Source organism: Andrena cerasifolii, chromosome 13 (genome assembly GCF_050908995.1).
Source record: "Andrena cerasifolii isolate SP2316 chromosome 13, iyAndCera1_principal, whole genome shotgun sequence".
Classification (NCBI taxonomy): Eukaryota; Metazoa; Arthropoda; class Insecta; order Hymenoptera; family Andrenidae; genus Andrena; species Andrena cerasifolii.
The window spans coordinates 11583514-11611024 of record NC_135130.1 but is presented as its reverse complement, the minus strand read 5'-3'; the positions used below and the strand labels follow the sequence as shown (position 1 = coordinate 11611024).

The following is a 27511-nucleotide window of genomic DNA, read 5'->3' as shown; positions in this document are numbered from 1 at the left end:
TTCGAGTTCGAGCTCTAAATTTGCATTTACAAACGGCGGGCTTTTCTCCTCCGGCGAACAAAAGAATTCGTTTTATAGAGGTTTAAGTGAGCAATATTTTCCTCGAGCAGGCCATATTGTGGTTTACCGCAAATCAACAGGAGCATGCAGTGGAGAGTTGAAAAATGTATAGCGAACGACGGCGAAATAAAAGCGGGAAGAAAAATGGTCCGGGGGACTTTTCGCAAAAAGAGGATACTTTACATCGGATGGTGCAAAAAAAAGCTCAGCTCTCTGCAGGAAAAAAGATCGGGCATGCAAAAAATCGAAGCTACTCTGCAGTGTGCACCGTTCGAGGTGAAACGACTCGATGCGTTCGGAATTTATTATGGGAGATTCCCCACCGAATTCAGATGTTTCTGAAATATTCAGAACGCGAAATAGTGGCATCATAATGCCCTTAAACGATACTTTTACGAAGATAAACGGAATGTGTGTTAAACTATTTCGAAAAGAAGTCCCTGAAAATCAGAGGACTCGTATTACTTCCACGATTGTTCTAGGTAAACTGAGTTTTCCTGTGGAGCTTCCGATGTTCGTGTATGGAAGCATCTCGGAAATACTCATGAAAAACTTCGTCTTCCTCGATTGTGTGGAAGAAGCCAGGAATTTCTAGCTTTTCTGATACCCTTCAGAGCTACAAATCGCTTCTTTGTCTTCGCAGTTGTCAAAACAGTCTTTCCTACAGCCGTTTGGTTCTCTTTTTCCGAATCCTTTAATGGAAAATCTCCGTGATCTTCAAATCGCACTCCCTGATTTTCAAACGCGTGGCGCGTAAGAAAGAGAGTCATTGTGATAGCTGGAAAACTGGTTTAGGTCCACTTATATCAATGCTAGGTCAAATAGGTCACTTGTTAAGTTAAACAGGCCACTTGTTAAGTCAAATAGGTCACTCGTTAAATCAAATAGGCCACTTTTCAGGTGAAATACGTCATTTGTTAGGTTAAACGTCCAATTTTCTTACTTTTTAAGTATATTCTCAGTCTACTAGTCTACTACTGAAACTTGGAATGCCAAAGAATCTCCAAATTCACGGTGCCTGCAGCCCCTCTGAATGCGAGTGGAAAATATTAACTGCGATCCATGGCACCACGTTAAAGGAGGCTATGTTCATCGCTTGGGTCAACATTCGTAGAGCAGTCTTTTCCCCTCGGCAATATTTGCTTCTGGCCAGCGGCATCAATCGTGGCTCGTAAAAAGCCATTAAAAAATGCACAGGTGCCAGCTTCCACACCCTTCTGCATCCCCCGTTTCAGATTGTAAACCTTGGTCCCGGTTGCTTTTCATCTTTTCAGCGCCCCTACGCCAGTGAGATGAGGGTCGGCTGGCGTAGTATTTGGAAGCCAGTCGTTCAAAGACCGAAAGGTTTTCAGAGCTTAAACGATATTTATAACTCGCCCAGTGATAATGATAGGTAAATCGATAAATTGGTCGTGGCTCTACGGTGAATTTTCTTTGCGGGTAAACGCTTGCGACTCAATTTACTTAGTCCCACCGCATTACGTTCTTCCCGTGGCCATACTCGAACCCAATGTTCTTCCCATTTACCCGTCTGTCAGGCGGGCGTTAACTCCGCAGCTAACCGTGTTCATTTCCTGTGCTGACTTGGCCTCCTTTGAAGTTTTTCATTCCACCCTTTTTCCTAACTTTGTCTCGCGTATTAAGAGACACGAAAGGAGTTTCAGCAGAACCGAGTTAACACAGAAGGTTTCGCGGGCTTGCAATTGGGAACGCGTGCCGGACGAGAGGCACAACTCCCTCCAAATGTAGGAAAACTACGCTGGTCGTTACTAGTTGCAAGATTACAGGTTTAGATAAAATTTAATAATAATTAAATGGTCACTTATGTAAACTTTAATCGTGCCTAATTGAATTTTCCGGGATCCTACAAGGAAACTAAAGGAAATGGGATCGAAGGGGAGGCCTCTGGTGAGACCCCTTGGGGCAACTAGGTAACCAGTTCTAATCGTGGCGATGCGAAGAAGAAATATACAAATGCGAGTGAATATTTAAAAGTTGTCGAAAGTTGCAGAAAATGTTGCTAGCTTCCGACTGTGTTGCCCCTAAAACTAGTTAAATAGGTCAATAAGTTTTAATGACTGAACAAACGGGTTACAGGCCGCGTTACAGGCGGTTGGACGGGCGTATAAGTTAAATTGTGCAAGTTAAACTGAGCTAGAAGGAAAATCGTTGAAGTTGTAATGAAAAGTCGCCCTGAACGGGATTAAATAACTTCTAAGTGCGCCCTGGCGAGGATAATTTTTGTTCGAATAAGGGTGCTTGTCACGTATATCGTCGCGGACCACTATTTAAATTACGTGTCCCCGGAATGGCTCGCGGAAGTTTGTTACGACAGGGGCGGCCGAATTCAGCGCGTTAAATGGATACTGTTTTCAGTTAGCCCGCAGTTTCACGAACAGGTGCAGGAAGGCAAAAATTGGTCCGCGTTCTCGATCGCGCGAAACAGCCGCGCAACTGGAAACACGAGTGCGCGATATTAATTTCGGTTCGCCCTATCTCCGAAATAGTTTCGTGAAAAACTCGGTACATTTACCGGCGATAAATGACTAGCGCAGGGTTTCAAGTTTTCAGCTGCAATTTCAGTGTTCTTTTACTCTCATTGTCTCGCCAACTTTGTGGATATGACGATTAACATTTTTCCTCCTGCTTCCTTTGCCACCTAAATCAGTCGTCTGAAAGTGCGAAGAGGACACGGTTCTTCTCCAATTTCAAATGATCTCGTCTTCTCGGGCTATTGCGTTGAGACGGTGCTCCAAGTTTAGCCCGTCTCAGGTAGCGAGGCGCTGAATGAAAGATCAAACGGAATACAAAAATCGGCTGATCTCAGTGAACGCTTACCTTGGGGTAATGGATCGAGATCGCAGAGGTGTACTGGAACGTCAGGCTGCCCGGGTAGCCATAAAACGGTATCGTTATGATCGGCGTGTGGGAATCGTCGAAGTAACCAAACGCCAGCTTAGTGCCGCTCGGCGAGAACCATATAGCCTTGTTTGAGCCGAACACCTCCTCTGAAATAAAATGTAGAGACGTTATGCAGCTGGTAAAGAAGCTCTGATATGAGAGCTTCGATAGATTATATACATTTGCCTAAGTGCTCGGATTTCGTGCCACCCAAGCGCAAGATAGATATCATCAGTCGTCGAAATACATGGGGACCAATTATGAGAAAATGTAATCCTAGGAACTTTTAAGAGAGCACAGCATAAGAAACGTAATCCCGTGGAGCAGTGATTCCCAACCGGGGGGATCGTGGGTCGCGAAGTGTTTTCTGGGGAGTCGTCACGGTTTTTTTTAATATTATTAAGTTAGAGGTACATTCTGAAAACCTTAAATTTATTTGAATATTATAAAAGGAGATCGTGAGTCAAAAAGGGTTGAGAACCACTGCCGTAGAGCGATCCAGCAAGCTATCTTCTTCCAGACAGGGTTCTCCATGGGAAAGTGCATCTTTAGAACAGTGTTTTTTGAAAAGAGAATATGCAACCGCTGCGAAATTACTTTTGAGCGAAATTGCTTCAAGAAGTTGTATTACAAAAAGGCATTATTTAGAGGAACAGTTTCAGCAACACGTTTCTTTAAGAGCATAGCGCCGGAAACAATTATTTTTCCTGGGAGATACATGCTCGTGCGTTAAGCTGTAAAGTAATGTATTAAAAGGGGAGGAGGGGAAGCCAAGGAAAAAGCGCATTCACAGCGATGTATTTAGAAAGAATGCACTTCCTTGGGAAGGCCTTCCCTACTGTTACAATTGCCAGCCAGCGCTCAGACCCTTTAACGCACGTACATAATTTCCCTACCGGTTAACGCGACGCCATTTTGTTTACTTTCCCTCCATTTTCGCCCGAAATGGTATGCTTGCTCTGCTGAAAACACACCCCGCAAGTATTTACCCCGGCAACTGTAAATGTTGCACAGAAATTGCACTGCATGTTCGCACAGTGCCGTTTTTGTGAGTCGCGGCTCTGTGAAAACCGTGGGAATGGAAGAATCGCCGAAGCGGGGAAAATCTTCATGGATAGTATTACTAAGAAATAACTCGTGATATGTTCGAGCCTGAAGAAACTTTATTGGAAAAAGTTGTGGTATTAACGAACGTGCTAAAAGGGCCCATTCGTGCATTTCCAATACTTCGGCTAAGGGGAGACGATGCTCCATCCGGAAGCGTGCCCAGAAAACTTTCTTCCCTCGGCAGCCCGCCACGGCGCATACTCTTATTCTAACCCGGACCAATATGACTGGGGCAAGTAAGTGGTGAATACGTGATTTCTTTTAGCAAAACCAGCAAATGATTTGTTAGAAGTTACACGGAAACGGAACTGTTTAACGGCTGCGAAATTAAAGTGAACATGTCCACCCTAGGAAAGGTCTTACTTCATAGAGGAAACTAGACCTTAAAGTGAAAATTAAATATTTATAATTTTCGTGTTGAAAAAATAACTTTTCGGGACGAAAGCAAATTTTCTCAAGAATGTCAACCTCTCCTGATTAAAACGCAAGCAAACCCAACTTCGTATGACGCATAGTTCAGGCGACAAAAATTCATTTGTGAATCCCATCTGCGTGAAAATAGCCATCATCTTGAGGTGTCGGAAAATGTGAGTTGGACTTGCAGCGAGATATCTTTGGAAGTTGAAATCGTGTCCCAGCAGCTCTATGTCTCGAAAAGGAGCCTTTGAGGGCCATGAAGGAATGTTTGGGAGTTGAAAACGTGTCTTTGTAACTAGAAGTACCTGGGAGGAGTGGCCAAGTGTCTAGGCTCTAGGTCGCTGTACACGCGGACACTGTCCCCCGGGGTCCCATCTTATACTTGTTCGCCTGCTGCAATCAGTTACCTCACACTTCAAGCGTGGGCCATTTAAGCCACCACTAAATAGACGGTTATACGGCCTACGGTACTCGCGGACTTCTCGCCCATCCTACGACTGCTCCTACTAACCACAGCGGCCGGAATGGGCTAACTTGCCGCATAAATGATTTCCGAATCAATCCCGAGATAAATAATTAGTGGAACATAAAGGGAGTACGTCGTAACCAGAGATTTTCTTTTCCTTTGCGATGCCACCTTGCTCACCTTTCGACCCCACCATACCACCGGCTGCCCCATACTGAATTTCACCCTCGGGATATTTCTCTCCCTCGTCACGTCCAGCGAGCTGCGCAACGCAGTGTCGTGTCTTTGTGCACCGCCCCATCCCACCTCCACTCCCCTTTCCCCGTTCTTTTTCGTCCCTTTTCTTTTGTGTTTGCAGACCCCCAACTCGTTCTCGTCCTGTATCCTCTCCTCGTACCCTCTTCATCCCCATTTCTCTCCAACGACTTTTCCTCTTCCGGTTCTGCTCGCGGGGTTCCTGGGGTCGAAGGAAAATTTAGCCTCTACAAGGTTCGCCTAGGGCCTGACGTTCGCGAAATATGCCAGCCCCTACTACGCATCCCTCTCTCCAGCGACGCCCTCTTCGAACGCTCGGTATTTACGTCCTCCTGCGCCGCGGGTCATTCCTTCTCGAGGACAAGGAATGAGAGCACAGTCTCGTTTCTTCTCCGCGAACGGAGCCCGAGTGAAAATTAGTCGAAGCAAGAATAATTCCCAAAAAAATTCTAAGAGGTCTTCAGAGTTCCTCCTGGCTCTCGCGAATTCCCGGCTTCAAATGCCATTCAGATTGGTGAGATTTAGCTGCTGGAGAATTCGCGGCGCAAAACATGCAGTAGCCAATTTTCACCTTCATTGTAAGTAATTCTTACGGCTTTCACCAGTTTCAATGACTGGCATGTTTCCTCGGCGTTGAAGCGTCGTGCAGAAAGGCAGCCAGGCGCGAGGGAAATTGCTCTCCCTTTACAGCCTATTTATCAGAGAGTAAATAAACCGCAGCCGCTTTGAATTTTCGTGGTACGAATTGCCCTGCTACGGGAAACTTGTCGATGAAACGTCTTGAAGAAGGGCAGTCATAATTGGGGTCTCTCGCTGGCATCTACCTCCTCGATAACGCGGGCAAGAGGACTGAGTTCGAAGGGAGGAGCACGATTGCGAGGGTTAGGAGGCTTCAATGCGGCAGAGAATTGCTTCTTAAGGGGGTCTTCAACGCGGAATGTGCGAACGTTAAATCGTGGAGGCGTATGGCGAGGATAGTGTATCATCTAGATGCTAGAAAATATGTCAGTTGTAAATGGGAAGAGAAAAAACGTTCAGGAAGTACCCCTTGGCAAAAAAAAGATTAAATCGGTAGGTATGTTAGGTCTGGCTATGCCTGGGTTGGGTGTGTTTTTATCCAATCTAGCGTACTTGCCCAACTCTATGCGAGGCTGAATTAAGCATAAAATGGCCCTCGCTGTAATTGCATTAAGGGTAGGTCCTTAAACGATGTAGGGAAGAATTTTCTTACTAGGTGGACGTGGCGGAATCTGCACCACGTCACTTCATCGACCTGGATGCGCACGGCTGTTGCGAGATTCTACAGTGGCTCGTGCGGGAATGCATGCGAATCAATCAGAAACTCCTCCGCCGTGGCCTGGATTCCTTCACCTTTTATAAGTTTGTTTAAACTGAATTACGGGGAAAACGGACCGTGTTACAAGGCAGCTTTTTCTCGATTCCGTTGCCCCGTGAAGTGATCGCTTTTGTACGAGGAACTATTTCACTTCCCATTCTGTTGCGCTGCCTCTTCTGTTGTTAACATCCCCGCTGCTGTTTGCGCACTCAGTACTTTCGTTCTACGGTCAGACTCCTTTTTCCAAGCGAACAAAGAACCCAGCCCGCTACGAAACCTTGAAAAGCTGTATGATAATTTCAAGCGAACACTTTCTAATCTCCTTTTTTTTTATGCTTCCAGCGTTCTGCTTGGAGAACTCTTTGGAGTTGCCGGCGCCGGGAAATCACGGACGGATGTCGGCTGGTAGTCAAGCAGTAACCCAATTTCTCGAGACACGAATACCCGGTCCAAGTGCGCGACCGAAGGAAGAGCATCGCGGGACGTCGAATCATCAAACAGTGAGGGGCATTAAAATGTAAAACGAAGTGGCACGACTGGCCCTCTTCATGCTAGTAAAAGAATACCAGATTACACGGAACTCGTCGGGAACACGCGTTGGTAGGCGGGTAACCGATGCGGACAACCCTGCCAGGAGCGGCTAAATCGCTTTAAGTTTAATAATGGCGGCGCCACCGTCGCGTCCGAGCGTAGAGTTTTTAATTAAGAATGGTGGGCGAATCCGCTGAAGACTTTCCAAGCCGTGACATCATAAAATACGCAAAAAGGGAGTGGAGGGGAAGGAGGGGAAACCACTGTCTCCAACAACGACCGCAAAACTTTTTCCTTTCGAGAAATTCCATAGTTAGCGCTGCGGGCGAACTGGGTCGAACAGTAATGGAGACGTAATGCCCGAGTAACACAGCTTTTACTTGGTCCCGCAGGATTTTCATTTGAACATCCTTTGTGGCGCTCGAGCAAATCGTCCTTGTTTAATAATCGCCCTTTGACACACGGATTTCTGCACCACTTTGGCGGAAGAATAGGTCACGATCTCTCGATTTATGTCGATCAACACTCGAGGACTGACGCTGAAGCATTCTACATGATTTTCGTCAATCCCCTTTTCCAAGTAATAGTTTCATTCGTTATTACTAATTAGCCATTTAATTCATCAGCTCTTAGTGTTTTCTAACTCCTTCAGCCACGTTTTTTAGATGTTTGTAAATTTGCATATTTCCACAGGGAAAACAGGTCAAGTGGGATAATCGTTTCAAATGCTGGAAAATCCCGTTAATTCGGATATTCGTTTAATTCGGATACCATCGCCTCGCTGGAATGCTACTAATCGCATTCCCACCCTGTCACTTTTTTTTAATGCGGCCGCTCGTAAATTTTCCAAAAATAACAGTCGTTGGTCCCGCCCGATTTAAATACACGCGCTTAGAGGTCTGAAATAAATTTAAATCCGCTCCCTGATTCACGGTATACTGAATATTATCGCTATCGAACCGAACGGAACATTTAATTATTCGCGGGGCAATTTTTTTTAACCAATTTAAAATTATTCCATGAATGATTTCAGCACAAAGAGTCAGTAAAGAAGAAATTACGTTAGAATCCACGAATCACCCAATTAATAATAATCAAACTGATTTGACGAGTGCCACGCTCGGTGCTTGAATGATCGATGGTCCTTGAATGATTATTAATCGTCTCGTAATTCGATTGTTAATACGTTGCCGCGACCGTTGCGCGACAGAAATCCAATTACCTGATTTCCGTTTTTGCGTGTCGACAATTAATCGCCATCCTGATTGACCGACGGTTCTGCTATCCTGCATCGTAATCATGTCTCCATGGAATGATTCGCGCCGTCATTGACGTGTAACATGTCGATATACTGCATAACCGTCCCCGCATAATTCGCTGCCCATTAAATCTAAAACCCACCCGAGATTCACAACTCTTTATTAACTTACGTTCTCTTCACCCCCTTCTGAATGCTTCGGATTGTTCGAAGCATTCTGCGACGGATCAGTAATAAAAAGTACAATCGCTCCTGGTTCATTCCGTCAGAGATGGCGCCACTGTCGATCGAAAGTTTCCAGCGCCAAGGACCGGGTCACGGATGGAGGGACTTAGGATCTGTAGGAGTCAGAATGGGAAACAGGTACACATCACGGAATATTCACGTTTCGAACTATCGCCAGGCTAAGGGTCGTCGCGAAGTTGAAACTATTGCACGCTGAATTAGACCGAGTTACAATGTTACAACTGCATCGGATGAACGAACTTGGACGAACAATGCGTCGTCGCGCTGCCGCTGACGCTGGCACAAAGCGGGGCATGTTTCAGTGCTAAAGGAGGCTATACGGATAGATGTCGCGGGATGATAAAAGTTCGAGACGCTTAACGCAAAGAAATTGGTAAATTAGAAAATGGTAAACTACATTGCGATACTTGGAAGGATCGTGGTTGTTGGGTTTGATGGCCCAGCTGGGTGAGCTTTCCTGAATCCCGCTTGTGATAATACCCGATGTTGCGACGAAACTCGTCTCCTTAGGATACTACTTGACCCATTAAAGGGTGATCTATTTTCTAGGATGGCACCTGCCTTTGGGTTAAAAGTCTGCTGATCATGTCCCAAAGATACTACGTGCTTCGACTCACCGACGACCTATTTACTAGAACTCAAACTCGCCTTCGCCAGATAACAACCTATTTGCTGAGATATGACTCGCCCCCGTTCGCTGGCGACCCTATTCGCTAAGATACGATTTGCTTCCGTTGGATGACGTCCTATTTGCTACATTGCGACTTGTATCCGTTGCGTAACGACCTGTTTGCTAAGATACGACTCGCTACCGCTGCGTGACGACCCATTTCCCTGCATACGACTCGCTTACGTCCCATCACGATCTGTTTATTAATAATCGATCCTCTCACAGGAGATCGCTACCAACTCCCACCCAAGCCATCTCCATTGAATGAACACTCTAACTAGCTTCTATTGGGTGGAGTTCGCTAAGCCTCAACTCCTTTCCAATGTTTAACGCGCGCAGACTCAGAGGTAAAGACCACTTCTCTGCTTTCAACCCTTCAATATGCTGCCTGTGAATGCACCAATCGCCTATGACGTCAGCTTTGTCGAAGTAATCTATACACCCCAAATTAGAGGGTATATTACCTGCGAGATTCGTCATTTGAACCCTTCCGGCTATCCACTCGACCAATTTCGATTTATTTTCATTACAAACCGTCATTGTTCCCCGCGGCAGAAGCTTCTCGGTTCTTTCCTTTGAAACCAATACCCACCACCATAACAACGTATTCACAAACATCCCTCTCCCCCCCGGGTGGCCCATTTGTTGGTCGATCAGCCATTGGCTTGGTCTCCGCTATATGTATATCGGTGACGCTCGACACCGCGTCCATACGTCGCCGGTCTCGATAACGTTTCCGGCATACACTGCATGCAGGTTAAGTTTCGCGCAGGAAAAGTGGCCATTGTGCGGGTAGCCATTCAGTATGCATGCAACGTTTGCACTGGGCATCCAGTGGACGGCGAGGGCCGATATCAACTCTGGACGTTGCATAAATGTCCGGAAGATGTTATTGACTACGGGAATATTGCACGCCCATGGGCCGAACGTCGGAGATATGACGTCCGCGAATCAATGGTGAGTTCTTTGCTTGGCGAATATTTCGACGGGTGGGTTGGATGATTTACGAAATTACCCGGTTACGCTTGTTATCCTTACATAAGTCCTTTGGGCTCGGTGGATATTGGAAAAAGACAAGTTCATTTGAATTTGGCCGATTCCTCAAAGCTGTCGAAGTGGCCCAGAGCTATCATCAAACCTACTTGACCTGATATCGAACCTAACCGGGCTTGTAGAATCATATCTGTCTACTAGAATTGTCGACTCCGTTTCCGCCCGTCACAGTCAAGTTACCGTAATCAAAAGCAGTGAGCTGATCGATTTTTATACCCCGTTGGTTATCACCTAGCGTACAGCAGTTCTGTGCAACCATCTCCACGACAAGGAAGTACAAAGCTCCTCGATCATCGCTTTCCACCCTACTCTCTTTTCACAAAATACATTTGCAGCAGAAGAAGACGCGTCATCGCTTACGACGTTTCCGCACCTGAACCTCGAGAAGTGATTCAAGAAATTGCTGCAAGTCCAGGCTGGCCTCTCGCTCTCTCTCTCTGCTCATGCCCCATCTTCGGTGCAAGATATGTATTTCGAGTGGTGGATCTCGGCTGATAAATATCTTTCTGAACGGAGTGTACTTTCACGTGCGGCTGGTGACAGGAGATGGGGAGAATACGTCGGAACCCGATCAGAAATCGGAATCCCGTGGAAAGGAGGTTCCATTAGCGAGAACGGATTTGGAGAAAAGGATTTCTCTGAATCCTCGTCGTTCTATTAATGTCACATCCATCGCTGTCGGGGACGGAAGAAAAAGAGAAAGAGAAAGGGGGGGCGGGCGGCTGAAAGCATGGATTTTCGTCTTGCCTCGCTTGTATCGACGCCATGGAAACTCTTACCCCAATTACACCACCTCAGCCCCACGCGAGGCGGAGGCTCACCGGCAAGTTCCACCAGTTGCCGAACTTCATAATCGAGATTTCAAAAGATTTAATTCCTTTCGCGGGGTTCTGTTGCCATTGCCGCTTCCACGAATGGATGAGATAATTAGCGTTCATTTTAGTGAATGGCGTCCTACTCGCCCCGAAGGCGACTAACTTTCGCTGAACGATGACCCACTTGCCAAGACGGAACGTTGCCCTGTTGAAGAACGACTTGTTTGTTAAGGTTAGACCAGCTTCTGTTGGGTAACGAGCCATTCACTAAAACACGGTCGACTCTCGTTACTGCACGGCTTTCCATTTAGCTCCGTCCAAAGATAACTCAATTATTGTGCTTCTCCCTAAACAGTTGTCATCTCGTTTGGGTGCTACTTGTTCCTCTTTAACCAGGATTAACCATCTATCGCTTCCCTTACACCAATCGAGTGACGCATCGTTCGCTGAAGTGCCCAAAGTAGGTTATACCCTGGGACTCGAAAGAAAGGACAATTAAATAACCAGTCACTACTTAACCCACGCTCACTGGCCGGAATCGCGAAAAACGGAGACAGCATACGCTTTAGAGGCGGCGCATTTAAACCCTGTCGCCGGCTACTGGCCTCGACGATAAAATCCAAAAAGAAAGGGCCACTTTCCGAGGGGTGCATTTCAGCGAAACGACTCTCTCGCGCGTGCAGACGCCGGGGAGCTCTGCAAGAGCCTGGGAAATGTTGCACGCTGGTAATAATTACCACGTCAGCTTGCGCCTGGTCGCTTTAAGCGACCGTGGAATTATTAAAAACGCACCTTGCCCCGTGTGAATATCTCGCGTGGCGGCCCTTCTATACGGCCTTGAGAACGAACGCAAGAGGGGAAACAGTGGCAAAGCTGGCGAAAAGCGCGGGATGTTGCGGAGGTGGAGAAGAAACGAAACACGTCGGAAGGTGTAATTCATGAAACACGATTCCTTGGCTCGGGTAAACAAATATTGGCCCGTGGCACCCGTTATTTTTCATTTAATGCTTATCGGAGTATCCGGCGGCGGAGGGAGAGCAGCAGCAAATATCCTGCCAATCGGTTCCGGCCAATTGCGGTCCGCCGCTTTAAACCGATAAAACTGATTCGATTAGAGGAGATGCGACCTGACGCTTTATCGATTACAAGCTAACACCTAGCAACCGGTTGCCGGTTATTTAACGGAATGCAAATATCCTGGTTTACCGGTTCCGACTGCGCACTGGGTAGATAGAATTACACTCCAAGCGAAGGGCCAAAATTGAATCCCTACAAAGTGACATTTTTTTTTTTAGGAAAAAAAATCGATTTTTCCTGAAAAGCATGTCGAGTGAGGATATTCGATTTAGAAGAGCTACGTGGACGTCGAATTTTTTAGTTGCCTCAGGTCGGACTGGAAGAAATAAAATAAGTACCTTTTTTTGGAGGAGAGGTTAATGTCCATAGAGAATAACTGCATGGGGCTGGAAATCGATATAAGTCTGCCATTTCCTACGTAGAAAGTGCGATAATAAGGGGACCGAGAGCGCCTGGGGTGGTTGACGTGTTACACGTTAGCAAACATCGTTCCCCATTCCCGGTATTCGTGACTAGAGGAATGAATTTCCGCGGGAGCCAGGATAAAAGGAGATATCCTGCGCGCATTATGCCGGCGGACCGGTCCGACGTTCTCAAGGAGGAAGATATATTGAGTCGCATCGGGATCGCGATATTCCTTCCGCTCCCCCCGAAGAAAAACAATGAGGGATCGAAGTTGCAGGGCAGACGGGGAATTGTTATCGCGTCCCTGTATACTTCAACGGAGGCAGAAATTGCGTTGACGTTTATAACGCTCTACTCGATATCTCGCGAAACTGTACACACTATCGCTCCGCGTTGCCTCCTAGAATTTATTGCCAGAATTTGAGATAACGTCGTTCCTCCACGGTGTCCTGGCTGAAGAGAATCGTGCCCCGGCTTGAATCGACTAAAAATGGCCACGCAGCGCGTCTCGAATATCCGGCAATTTGCATTAAAAGGCCCTGCGCTCTCATCGAGCAAGAACGATATTTTCTGTAACCCCGGGTGGAACAAGCCTGACGCTGCGGCTACTGGGAAGACTGCGTAAACCATCAGACTTACTTCTGCATCTGTTGCCTCTGATTAATTACCGCGCGAGGGTGAAAGGGCGCCGCGCCCTGAAATTTCCAAGGAACAAACGTGCCCAAGAGAATGTTTGCAGTTTGCATTTGAAAACAGCCGCCGTGGAATATTGTGACGTCGTCTGCGAGGGGTAGGTTCAGCTTTTAAAGTTATCCCGGTGCCCTTCGTGTCTGATTAATTGAAGTACAGGGATCGGGATGCAACTAAGTCTGAGATTTCCATAGACAAACGTCCCCGAGATAGGTGTGCTCCCGCCATATAGCTGGTGGGACGTTAATAAACAGTGGTTGGTTCCGAACCTGAAAGTGGATACGAATGTTGTTTCATTTCAACAACGTGAGTTATTTGCGCAGTACCGTATAATTGCGGGAGCCACTCAGCATAATATTTCCATTCGGAACCGCGACGAGAGTAAATCTTGGCAAATGACGAAATGCTGATAACATCCTGGGTATGTTTGGTTAACAAACTCAATTTAACAGGCTCCTAGTGCCCCGCTAATTAACAAAGTTTTCTCCTTCCGGCCGGAAATTTAGATACTCCGCGACTTTTTCGCTCTTCATTTCCTCGTTATCATGGCCAGGGTACACACAGTTGTAATCTGAAGTCGTCATGTCGCTGTGTAGACTATGGGTAACCGAATCAACGCTGAATGTATGTGATATTCGGTCCGTGGTTTGCATTTTCTTAACTCAGACATAACCTAACTCCTAATTGGTAACTGCCAAATGGAAGAGGTTATGTTTCATAGAGGGAGCTTCAAACAATCTCCTCTTTTCTTTGGGATTCTTAAAAATGCAACGTTGAAGTAATATTTATGAAAGAAGAGCTTGTCTATAATTCTTGTAAAAATGCCTTTTTTGACATACCGAGGGTGCTAAATTATTATACTCAAAACATTTTCGTCAATTTTTGGGATCATTTTAAAATGGATTTAATACGATTAAAAAAAAAATCTTACATTGGGAACTAAAGGTTCGGAATGGAAACTTTCTTAGCTTTCCAAAACACTCATGAAAATTTGTATACGATCATGTGTTTGCAAGTTATAGGTGTTCATAGTGAAAAGTTTCTTTGTTGCTTTGATCGCGAATAATTCGGTCAATAAAAATCATACAAGTCCAAAGAAAAAACGAAATTAAAGAGAAATGTTTGCTCTATAAGAGCTCTTCGTTGGATTTACGGGACAAATTTTTTTTTGGCCCGTGCATACGTTCAAACTAGGCAAAAATATCTGGAACTTCGTTTCCTACGCTTCATCTTGATGAAACAGTATCATAATGGATGAAAAAATTGATTCCTTGATTAAAAAACTAGAAACTTCAAGCGTAAATATGCGTTTTTAAAATATTTTTGCGACCATTTTTCGTAGAGATACAGCCATTCCATCGCTTAAATTTATAAAATCTCAAACCTTTTATTTTTGAGTATAATAATTTGGCCACCCACTGTACTTCCTGTGATGTATCAGCCAAATACCAACTACCAACGTGCAGCTAAATAATTACCGCGATTTTCGGTCCGTCATATTATCAATTCAGGGAGCCATGTGAAGATGCCCAGAGCTTGAACAACACCCGGCACGGCACAATGTTATCACTGCTTCCAAATGACCGCGCTCATTTTCATATCCCTAATGCCGCTAATGAAATACTGTTAACCCTTGTCAAAACTCGTGGCACTCGTGCCCCTTGTACATGCCGCGTTAGATAAATCCGCTTCGTACACATTTAATACCGCCTGGGATTAGAGGGATGCGTGGACACAGCCGTGAGATCTCTGCACTATATGCCTCCACACATACGTCACGTTTCTGCATAAACAAAGCGACGAATATTAACAGACCTTCTAAAATATTCCGCGAGCCCGGCAAAGAGTGGCGTAAAAGTAAGTGTCTTTTGCTCCTTTTCACGCTGCACCCCTGTAAAAGTTACTCTGAAAATTCCGCTGCGAACTCGGATCAGCCGAAAGGAAGTTAATGTGCTCGCGTTTCCCTGTAATTAGCCAGGTCCAAAGGCAACATTTTCGAAGGTGGCTCGACGCGGTCCTCCCTGGTAATTAATCCCCACAAGCAACATATTTTCCCGAGCAAACAGCTGCTCCTTTGCCGCACGGAGGAAAAAAAATCGGTATCCGTCACGGGCAAACATTTGCCCGACGATGTATCGCCGATATTTACACTGGTGCGCGCACACAGCCGACGAACAGCCGGGGCCATTTTTTAGAACGGCAGCGATCGCGCCCGGCTGGAAAACAATATTTTACAGTCACTTTGCATATGCATTACTGGCGATGAATCCCGTCCGTCCGCTGGCAGATTGAGTTTATAGAGGCGCTCTAAAAACAGATACACGCGTTTCGCGCGGGCTTGGAAATCGATGGGCGCGGGGAGGAGACGGGCTGGCGAGACACGGGGGGCGCCCGCAGCCTGTGTAAATCAGCCTTTATCCTAAATTCTTGCCGACGAAATCCTTGGAGCCGCGCTCCAGGGGAACTGGATAAAGTATGTCGTCAGCAGGAAAGTCCTCGGCTGACGGGGAACAAAATACAGGCTGTTGAAAAGTTCCTGGCACGCCTTCCGTCGACGCTTTGACACTTTATCGACGTCCCCCATCGGAACGCAGCGCAATATTCCCTCCTATAAAATCATTCGAGCATCCATACGCGCTCGAAACACTTGAGAACGGCTGTTTAAAGGGAAATGTCTCGTGGAACCCGCGCCGCGTCTGGATATTGCGACTAGGCTGTGAAAATCAGAGAGTCGCCTGGCATAGCAAATGAACCGGCTCTTTGTGTCACCCTCCAGGAAAGCGCGTTAAGGTGAGACCATTCGTACCGGGGAGGATAAGCGCCTTGGGTGATCTGCGTCAACTGTCCAGTTGGGAGTCCCGATGGACACCATATGGCGCTTGACAGTGTCCTCAGCTAGGAGTGTCCATACCAGCTGCCACAGTTAAAAGCCCACCCAATTCGTTTGATAAGTAAACAAGTCGCCGGGTTTACCCGCTCTTCCTCCGCTATCGATCGCCATTCGAAAGTCCGGATCCGAAGTCCTACACAATCCCCAACAATCGGCATGCAATTAATATCGAACGAGGCTCGCCCGGATCCTCCCGCCGTCTAATCGAATCCTGACGGACCGGACCGGCTGAGAGGAATCGCTGAAAGGACTCCTGTCGACAGGACTCGTAGCAACATTAATACCGAAACGCTTTTAAATATTTACAAAGCCGAGGAAATTCCATTGAACGTGCCGCGACGAACCAGGCCAGCCCCCGAAAGGGGTGAAAAAGTCTCTACTGGCTCCTTTCACTGGCAGGGCCGTTCTGATGAATTTTTATGCCTCATCCCCGTTGCTGCGCGCTCGCGCGCGCGATTTAGCGAAATACGAGGCGAAGGGTAACATAGGGGAGGAGAGACACGGCTGATGAAGGCTCAGAAATATGCAAACGCGTGCAACGTCCCCCCGAGCATCAGCTGTGTGAATTACGGCCGTGGTACATATTATTGTTCCAGGTTCCGGGGCGAAAACTCATCCGGGCACACGTACAAAGCACGCCGACGTGTCGCTAAAGGGCCGGCGAAAAAATATTGCTCCGCAGCGCGTCGACTCGTCAGAAGAATCGCGTTAGCCCGGCCGCGATAACGACGATTCGACCGGGGATTTCTTTTCCCTCTGCTCGCGGCCTGTTAATTGCTTCTGGGCTCGGCGCGTCGAGAGCTGTTGATGGAGACGAGAGGATGATTAGATTTGGGGGTAGCCGAGTGTTCAACCCTGGACGAGATACTGTCCGGGTGGTGGGAAGAGATTTTTAAAATTGGAAGGTGCCTCTAACGGCTGATGAGTTGATTAAGTGGCAACCCACACTGTTCATGAGCCGGGTAGGCTATAGTTTGCGGACGCATCCGCGTAATATCGGTGACGCTGGAAAAAAAGAGATGCAACCTGTTTGGCGTAATACGTGTAATCTAGTTTGAAGCGGGACCAGACGCAACGAGCTGCTAGCGGAACGGGCAATTAAAAATTTCGAATAGCCGCGGCCCCGTTAAAAATAATTACGCGGCAAATTGAACGCTGCTCGCGCGCAAAACTGCCAGCTCGCGGTTCGGAAATTGCGCCTACGCCCTTTCATTCGACTCGCTCGAATGTCCCGTTGCTACACGCGGTCCAGTTTATTTTGAAGTACGCGCCACATAGCGGGCCGTGCATAACTACCCGCGTCGCGATAACGCCGCTTCCGCTACGAGCTTCGTGAATTCAACCGTGTGATACTTGTTTATTCCAGAAGAAATGGTAGGCAGTGGTTTCGCTGTTATTACAGATACTGCGCGGGCTGAATGCACGGTGTTCGCGCTATTGTCCCGCTTGCTCGCGTAAGACATAACCTCCAAAAAGTAGATGCAACGCTTAGTATGATCGTGCTATCGCTTTTCCAGGTCAAACGTAACGGGTTAATGCTTGGCATTCTGGCATGCGCTTTACAGGAGCCTGATTACAAATCATGTTTCCCACTCGTTTAACCAAATTGATACCTTCTGTTGGACACTTTGCTCGGAGTGGCACGAAAGACGCTTGGATACACAGGATGCCTCATGAATAATAAAATGGGTTCTGCGACGATTGTCAGTAAAGAAGCTTACCCTCGTACACCCAGTCTGGCACTCCATTATAAATGGTACCGAACACCCCCGTGTCCGTGATTTGATAGTCGGCAGCCACTTCCGCTTCCGGTCTGTAATAGATGTTGTTCTGGTGAACGTAAACCAGCGCGTTGCCATGCGGCGCCCAGGTCGCGAGTTGTAGGGAAATGGAGTCGTTCGCCATCAGTGACGTCTCCACCCTGAAAGAATGCGTTCAAACATTTTTACCATTTTCAATCCGCAGCACGGTGAGGAGTATCGGCAGTCAGATTTTTATTAAGCTCAAAAGCACTTAACCTAGTTAGACTTTGAGAACGCGTCTCCGTACAACTTGGGGATAATAAAATGGCCACGATAGATAGATTGAACGGGTAGGGAAGGGAATTAAAGATGGTAGGTATCGTTTGGAATTCTGTAACATCTACGACTGCAATATCCAGGTATAAATGGATGAGGATAGTAGTTCGTGCAGTCACGAGCACCTGTTCGAGTAATTCTACCAGAATTATTGGAAAAAACTGGCGTTCCTCGATTCGAACAAAGACATGCGCGTAAATCCAGACCGCAAGCGTGCTCCTGATGCCATGATGACCACGAATGCATATATGCTTTCGCCGGGATCCTGAGGATCCTTATTTTAGGAGCAGTAAAAGCCGCTCGGACGTAAACCAAAGCACTATGCCCGTTGAGATTGCCGTGTTACAGAAAACGATCCCTACGGAGGGGACCAGGGGATTCCCCTTTCCGATCACATGCCTCCAAGCTTGATTAATATTTATTTCAAACGGGAAAATCGATAGCTGGCTGCTTATGGCCCTTTACATGCTTGTCCATTCTGTGAGTTGAATTATTTAACTCGATAGAGGAGCTTGCGTTTCAACTTTTTCCTGTGACATGAAAAATATAAACAAATTCTTGTGACAAAGCACAACTTGTTTGTAATTTTTTCAAAGTAAATGCTTTCAGGATAGGTAACCCTATCTGATTAAAATTGCGGAAAAATCAACTGTGTGCGATGTACAGAAATGGAAATAAAATTTCTTTTCTAGGTTAGGATTGACGTTTATATGGCAAGTACTTCCAGAACTCGGTCACAGATGTAGTGGCGTCTGTGTTCTGTGACATTTGCGGCACGGTTGCGATTAATAATGGGTGCTGATTCGCCGCGAAGCACGTGGCCATGTTACCCTAGGTGGTAGAGGAAAATAATTCTTTACTCCGCTGTTGCCGGCGCACAGCAGCTCCACGTAACGAGCGTTAACCTGTAGCGGCAGAAAAGGAAGAAGTCTGTGCAAAAAGGGGGGATCACGAGAAGAGGAAACGCGGCGGTATAAAAGGAGCGGCGAGCACCGCTCGACGGTGGGATTTTATAGAATTTATAAAATGTACCATGCCAGCCACGACGGGGGAAAATCGATGGAAAGTTCTGCGACTCGGCCGTCGTGATGCCGGGGCTCTTTCGGCCAGCTCCTCCACTCAAAGGGAACTTCTTCGTGAAAACCCATAAATAAAGACGCTGGTATTCATGTAGCGTACAAACCGGGTTTATGGTCCAGTCTCGTCCGTTTCGCTACAAAGTGCACGGACACACATGACTGGACTGATCCCCGAATCGAGACTCCGCGGTGGAAGCACTCTAATTGATAACGTGGCAGAAAATTACACAAGTGGTCGACGTTTACGCGATAAGTAGGGTAAATTGCAGAAAATATCCGGCTGACTACTTGGAGCTATTAAACCAGACTTAGCGATATTCGTGCCGATTTGTACAACACGCACCCCCGCACTGGGGGTATTTTTTGCAGCAGCTTTTCGAGCTGAAACCTCTGATAATCCGCAAGCGGAGTATCAAAAAGGCAGGCAGCCTGATCGTGTGGAATGAAAATGGAGAGAATTCAATAGGCACGCGAAATCAGGCGGAGTATCTGGTAGTAATCAAATTCGTTTAAATGACTTGATCCGTACTGGGGGAGGCTTGATTGAACAAACACAAAGCGGTCGGAAACCGGGGAATTCTTTCCCGCTCACAATGCTTCTAATGGAATTTTTCAGTCGAATCTGGAATGTTTCTAAAGCGACTCGACGGCTCGATCCTGTATAAATTCACCCGGAACGGCAACAAAACGATCGAGATCCAGTCGACTCGTTAATCGCGTATGACAAATAATCGCTGCGGTTTGATTCCGCGCGAACAGCGAGGGATTTCATTCATTCAATTTTGAAGCTACATTACTCTGCCGTACACCGTTCCCTACGAACTTTCTACGCTGTTATTGTTGCTTCGGCTATTATGCGGCTACACGTTACATTTGCTTTATGGCGCTGTATTAACCATATATCCGCTTCGACGACGAGGGAATTTTATTGTACGCTATGCTGGCTGTTCTGGTAATTAATTTTCGACGTGAACGACGCAATAAGATAAACCGAGGGGCTACCGAAGGCTCCATAATGGTTAGTAAATTCTATGAAAGCGAAATTAGGAGCACCTCCTACACTGAGAATATTGCAATTGAATTTAATGGGATTGCGAGAACACTTGTGCTGGTTTACGTTCCATTTGGAACTTTTGGATTAATTCACATCGCTTCACCCGCAGCAATAGAAATATTTCTATTGTTTTCTATGAAGTGATCATAAGTGGTAAATTCCCTAGGCCACGAGGGAGCACTCTCGTGTTTGTCAAATACTATATTCCCTATTACGGAAGTCAAATTAAACACAATAACAATTGAAGCCAATAATTGGTAATGTTACTAGTTTTATATCCAATTCTCGTGAGACGTTTTAGTCGCTGCGAAATGTCGGCCGTGAAACAATGCCAGTGTCAGGATGTTCATGGGGAAATTAAAGTCTGGGATTTATATCTGGACTAACGGCGGCCGAATTTCATATTCGATGCGAGCGGGGAAAAATTTCCACGTTCGTAGCAGCCCCCGTGTCTCCGAGGGCTAAGAAAAATGTCACCAGCAGAAGTGGTAACATTTCACCGCACACTGTTCCTGGCTCTTTGCACGCCACTTCATTCATTGTGCCGGTCACGTCACCAGACTCATTCATGCGCGCTGCCCTAGTCGGCTGGCCACGAGTTTTTGTTCCTAACTTATCAGCTCATTCCGCGGATCCCTGGCTATTTAATTCCGCGAACTCGTGATATCACTTGGTCCGCTTTATGTTACTGTTTCGTCAGACCGATATTTCCAATGATTATAATTATAGAATAATTGAGGGAGGAAATTGTACTAGAGGTAATCGTAATACTAGTACATGCAAATTAATCTCGGAAGCTGATTTCAACTTTTTCCCACCTGTGACGCCACCATCACGTGTACCATTTGTAATCGCTGTTTTAGGTGAATTTAATTTATCTTATTTTACTTCTTAATTTCTATAATACGTGTATGTATCTATAATTATTGTTGTTATTATTATTGGCTATTATTAATTATGTAGATATAAAAAATAAACTTGCATCTTTTAGGTTATAAAGATGTCAAAGCTGGTAAAAGAAAAAAAAAGGATATTAGAAGTCAACTTTAGCATAATTTTTTTTTAAACATTTTATAATATTTTATAATTTTCTCCTTTGGCTCTCATTTTAATTTTGAAATCAACAAAGGTACATGCGCTAGTGGCGCCCTCTGCGCTGAACTTTGCGTCAGCTTTCCCATTATGGTTCATTTAGGGGGCCTAGGGAAAATTATTATCCTGGTTTTAAACACAGGGATACCATAAGCATATTTTCATAGTAAAAGTTTTGCTGACATATTCACAGCAACAATTACAGTCTCAGAATCAGTGGCACTTATACACGCGACTGTTACAATTGCAACGAAACACCCAAAGACTCGTAACATAACCTAACATATCACTAAAAGTCTCCGCGTACGAGTCGACGCCATTACTTAACCCGTAGAGTGTTAAGCCGACTTCGCAATTACAACTCAATGAGTCCGAAGCTTGACATTCTTTTGCCCTGTAATTCTGGCCACTTTCTTCTAAGGCAATTTCACCGCAATTGCACCAGATGTCAAAGGAGAGAAGACTGTCGCTCTTCTTTGTTCCCGATCGCTAATTGGAATCGTTTGTTCGGCTGGGGAGAGTGTATGATGAAGAATTTTACGAGAGCCACGAATGGAATCGCTCTCAACTTTTCCTTGAACAGAAATGTTCTTCAAAGTTTTTTATACCACACTCGGTTGGTGGAGCTTTCAGGGCTTTAAAGCTTTTTGAGCTTCAAGTGGCAGGAAAGTTGGGAAGCAACGTTGGAAACGGTTATATTTTTCTTAAAAAGTTAATTAGGACCTATGCTCCCACAAATAACCCAGACTCATGCCTCCGTAATTAGGTGGACCTATATTTAGGCGGAGCTGCGTATTTCTAAGTGGTTCAAAAGTTATTACAGGCGTCCAATTTAGAAAACAGTGTCCAGCCAAATATTCGAGATACCCATGTTCACAAGCGTGAGAAATTTAAATGTTCCCTGGAAGTCATTAAAGAATAGCTCGGGCTAACATCACGCGTCGTCCTAAGCGGTGCTTTCTTAAGAGCATGGTATTCTCTTCGAGTATGAAAGACGGCTTTCATCTACCGCCACCGTATAACTCCAACTTGAAGGGCTGAAGTTTAAAATACAACCATAAAGAGCGGCAAAGTTCCGCAACTATTTTTAAACTCGCGGGAAACAAACACTCTTCGAACAATATTGGTTGTTAGGGGTTCCCCAAAGTTTCGTCTCACCCATTCGGTACATAATATAAACCCTTAGCAATTTCTCGTCAAATTCCGACTGAAAGAAATATAGACCTCGCGCGCTGACGTCGGTAGCCTTCATTCGTCCTACAAACCAAACTTTCCCGCCACCATAGGGGGATTCCCATATCGGTAACCCCTACCAGAGTTGGGCATTAACTAAATAAAAAGTAAAAATTACTTTAACTCTAGATTATTTGAGGAATAAAGTTAATTTTTGTACTCTACACATGACGAATAATTTTTTTAAAACTTTTATTCGTTATTCGACATTCATTTAAATAAAAATTTTGCCCATCTCTAACCTCTGCACTTATTCTGTATCTATCTTCACACAAGCAATCTTCCCTTATCTAATAAATCTAAAAGGTCTGACATGCCAAATTATCCATATTGGCTGCGAATGAAACTACTCGAGCCTAGGGTTTTTAGGTTATGTCTCCGCGGGGCTTCCCGGCCCGCCATCTTTTTTAAACACGCTCGCCAACCTAACCTCTGTCAACTAAGGCGCGAATGGGCTGAGCCGGATACGAAGAAGTACAAATGGTATTCGAGAGGGGCGACGTCGGGTCTAATCGTGATATAAGCACCCTTAAACGGCGGATTAACGCCTAGAACCGCTAGGTGGAGTTCGCCAGTGGCGTTGGCGGTGTCGCGGCGAAGACGAGCCTGAAATTTGCGTCAGTGCCCGTAATTTGCACGCCGCCAGCCGCTCCCAGCCATCGTAGCGCGAAGATTAAAATGCAAATCTAAACTCGGCCGCGGAATAAGTTTGAGATACGATTATCCTAAATGGCCCCGGGGCCGTGTGGCTCGTTTACTTACAAGGTTTTCAGGTTCACGATCCTGTAGTGGGCCAGGTACGTGTGCCGATGGAGCTGCAACAGAAAGAAGAGGAACGAGGAATGTTTATTAGCCGTGTTTACCGGGGCAACTTGCCGGCAAATTGGATGCCTGCCGCGTTTTTAAGGGTTGAATAAACGCCCGGGGGTTATATCGTCACGCGGCTGTCGTACGATTTTTTTTTTTTTAATACTCTTTTCGGGGGCTTGAATCCCATTTGCCGAATGGCAGATTGCATTTGGAAGGTGGTGGATTTTGCGCGAGGCAACAAATTTCAAGAACCTGCGAGACTGAGATCGAATTGGCACTTCTTCTTGGGCAAGAAGAGCCCCTGCATTTTCCCCAAGCGCTGGCGCAGAAAGTCAAACCCGAATTTAATAGAATGGTGACACAGCGGATTTTTGAATTTATATTTCCGCGCTATTTTACGCGCATAAAATGCGATATAATTTAGCAGCACAGGCGGGAGGTGGCGGGACCACAATTTGTATTCCCGAATGGAAAAAGATAATAGTTACAGCGCGCCGTAAAGTAAAATTACAGCCATAATTTTAATTCTCGAAATGTGGGACGATGATCCTTGTCTTCCTTGCGATGCATTTTAAAGCGCGTGTAAATTTCTCCTGACGCTGTTCAGCGGGAGAAATGTATCTCTCGATGGAATAAAATTTCACAGAGTTAAAACTGCGAAGTACCTCCGAACCCCAATGCCACTTCTTCGTTTTTTTTTGCATTCTAATAGATGCCATCATAATTCTGCGGCCGGAGTACGTGCTCGTATGCTCGAGATCGTTCGGGGAAGAACGTACGTAAGTGCCAAGTCGGTGCAACGAGTATTGAGATCGCCTCGGCAGTGCTTATCTTTGTGAATGTAAGTGGTTATTGCACTTCTGCGTTCTTCCCTTATGTTTCATAGGTCGTACGGAGAACCTTTATCGAGGACATTGTAATTTTTCGCCCGCAGGGAATTCAAATACTACCCTCCCTATCGATTTCCAGGCATGACGTAATAACGGCACCTGCAGTTCCTTTTACATCTGGAAGCGCGCTGCACTCGGCAAAAAAGATCGGTCGGTGTGAATGTATTATAAAACTGCCGATCACTCCGAGGCACCTTTATCTACCAGGTAACACACAAAATTCTCTGGCGATCGATTAACGAAAAACGGCAAGACTCTGGCGATAAATAACAAAACGGGGGTAGGAGGCCGTGGGCATGCGATACTATCGAACATAGCCTGCTACGATACCAAAAGATTCACGATACTCTCGCCACGCTGTTTTGCCTCCATTAAGTCTTTCAGAACACGGCTCCGTTTATCATGCTGACCCCCGATAAGAGCGGTATAACGCCACTTTAACGTATTGCGCGGGACTGATTATCGACTGCGGGACTCGTTTCTGCTGGACAATTGTCACTTTCCCCTCTCGTGTCACGCGCCACTTCATCAAGCCGCTTATATTTCCCATTTAAATCGACGCTGATGCTCGTGAGCCGTGTTTGTATTTATATCTGAATTTTTATACCCTAGAAATTACGCCAACGTAAGCAAATAACGCTAAAAAAACAGTGATAAATGCGTAATATTCGTGACGAGCGGCTATAACCGAGTAGGGACTTTTTCTACAAGCAAAAATGCATCGAAAATGTAGAGTAACATTTTTCTCCCGGAAGCTTCGTTCCCGAGGAAATTGAGCCTGAAGTTGAGCACCGCAAGGGCGCGCTTGTTTAACTCCATACTACTTAGAAACCGTTCAAATCGGATTTCCTCGAAAACGAAGCGTCGTACAGCAAAACTGTATACCGCATTTTTTACTCGTTTGAACGCGCAGAATTTTTATCCGTCCACGGTTTCGTCGAGCGTAACAGAAATAATTCTGCAGACCGGTGGGTGTTCGTGGTTCTCATCGGCGCAGATAATTTAAGCAGCTTCCCGTGATTTTTAATAATCGAGTATCGCAAATCCGGCGAAATTTCCTGCGGGAAAAAGGGCGTGGGAAAAAACGGACGAGCCGTGGAGCAGCCTGCCGAAAGTTAATTAATTACGTTTCAGCCTCATGAATGGTGCAGTAACGATCAATCGGGCGGGATTTTCCAGCGACGGGCTGGCAAGAGATACGATTCTCGCAAAATATTTTGCACGGTGGATTTTTCGGCCGACTGAGCAGCAACGAAAATTGATTTACTGTTCGAAGATAATGGCCGCGTGAAAGCGACGGGCGGAGTTAAATCTTGATATCGTGGAATTTGTTTTTTAATTTGCCACGGGAGGTAGGAGGGGTGGCAGCGGCCCGGATTTTCCGCACGGATTTCGGGGCTTGGGGGCGTCAGTTTTACGGGACGATACAGAATCTTTGCACGGTCAATTCTGCGGGACGAATCGGGATTTCGGGCGGTTCGATTTTGCGGGCGAATTTGAGGGCTCCCCGCCCTCGGATTTGCGGCTCGATCGGAACTTGGAGGGTTTCTGTTTTGATGCCCAACCGGGGAAGGGGGGCACGGACGCTTCAATTTTGTAATTAAATCAGAAACTGGGAAACTTCAATTTTATGGGACAAGACTCGGGGCCGCGCGGCTTCAACTTGTACCGTTCAATTTGGGACTCGGTCGCTTTGATTTTGCTATTAAACCACGAATTCTGTTGCTTTAATATGCGGTCGAGTTACGATTTGCAACTTCAAGCAAGTGGTGATCCAATTTCACGCTAGTTTCGGCCGCTTCGTGTGGTTCGTTTGGGATCTTATAATTGTTCCAGTATTTTGCCATTAAATGTACATTAAACAATTTTTGCAATGCCTTTTATTGAATTATTTAATAGTGAGCAGTATAATTAATAGTATTTTAAATTTTCTGTGGCTTTTGCTTCTTTAAGCCTAAGACTATGGCTTGGTAGTTTTAATAATTAGATAATATAAGAGTTGTTCACAAAATCGCAAAGATCACAAAATTATGGGATCCGTACTGTGTTTAACTAATTTTTTGCCATTCCGCATTTAGCTTTCCGCACAACTAGCCCAATTGTATATCGATTTGGCTTTTTAGTTCGCGGTCCAAACTTGTCGCTTATCTCTGTAGGTCGGATTTTGTAGTTCTGCGTCACATGTGGAAATCGATAATTTCGCAATTAAATTCTATATGCTAGAACGTTGTTCTATTTATGAGATTGCAATAATTGACACACCTGCATTGCATCTGCGTGTGAATAAAATGAAATAGGAAGGAGAGTAAATAATTTTCTAGGTCACTCGTGTACAGGTATATATTAAACAAATTACAATGTATCAAATACTTAATAATTCCAGGAGAAGCTTGCGTTTCCTCGCTATTATGGCAGGTGCCATTCACGCTCCAGCAGCAAAGTAGAAGAAAGGGCCAAGAAACAGTCTTGGGATCGCGTCCATTTATTTATGTTGCAGCATAAATACGGTCATTTAAGTCACATTAAGGTCCACGTATAATGGGAGCGTCATTAAAATGTACACGCTGCTCGCGCGCAACCAATGGAATATCCCCTTTATCCGTGGCAAACGTCAAACAAACTGCGCGGGAATATTTCATAAGGACGAAGCTTAAGCCCGCTGACTGTAAATTCTTCATAATCGTGCGCAACACGGACGCAATTTGCAATGCAGTGGCGCCTCTCTGCACACACAGGGCCGTGAGATTCGTGAAATGCAAAAGGACGAAGATAATGCCAGGAAACATGGACTCCTAGGTGCGGCAGTGACTCTTATCAGGGCAGAATTGCAGCAGGAATTAGGATTCATTTGTCCCTTGTATGTAATGGAATAATTCCACGAATTTCTTGTGATACTTGTTACCCATTGTGCATACGTTTACATATGACACGAAGAAGCTTTATTGCAATTATTGCGCACTGTGGAAGGTATGTTGCTATTGAAACTTTTGTGAGTTATGGAGAACGATAGAGAATCAGTTTTGACTGGTAATATTTTCCCATGCTGCGTCTCATAACGAAGTTTGTGTTCCTAGCTGCAAGCAGCATGCAACCCGCCG

General features: G+C 45.8%; 1 protein-coding gene across 10 annotated transcripts in view; it reads right to left on the bottom strand.

Moving 5' to 3' along the window:
* LOC143375769 (venom dipeptidyl peptidase 4) overlaps window positions 1-27511 on the bottom strand; it is a 116359-nt gene that overhangs the window by 33809 nt on the left and 55039 nt on the right. For all 10 annotated transcript variants that reach the window (XM_076825211.1, XM_076825210.1, XM_076825217.1 and 7 more), the window contains 3 exons: window positions 23476-23528; window positions 17899-18098; window positions 2899-3068 (listed from right to left, as the gene is read on the bottom strand). In XM_076825211.1, the coding sequence (XP_076681326.1) occupies window positions 2899-3068; window positions 17899-18098; window positions 23476-23528 (423 nt within the window). The remainder of the gene's footprint in view (window positions 1-2898; window positions 3069-17898; window positions 18099-23475; window positions 23529-27511) is intronic.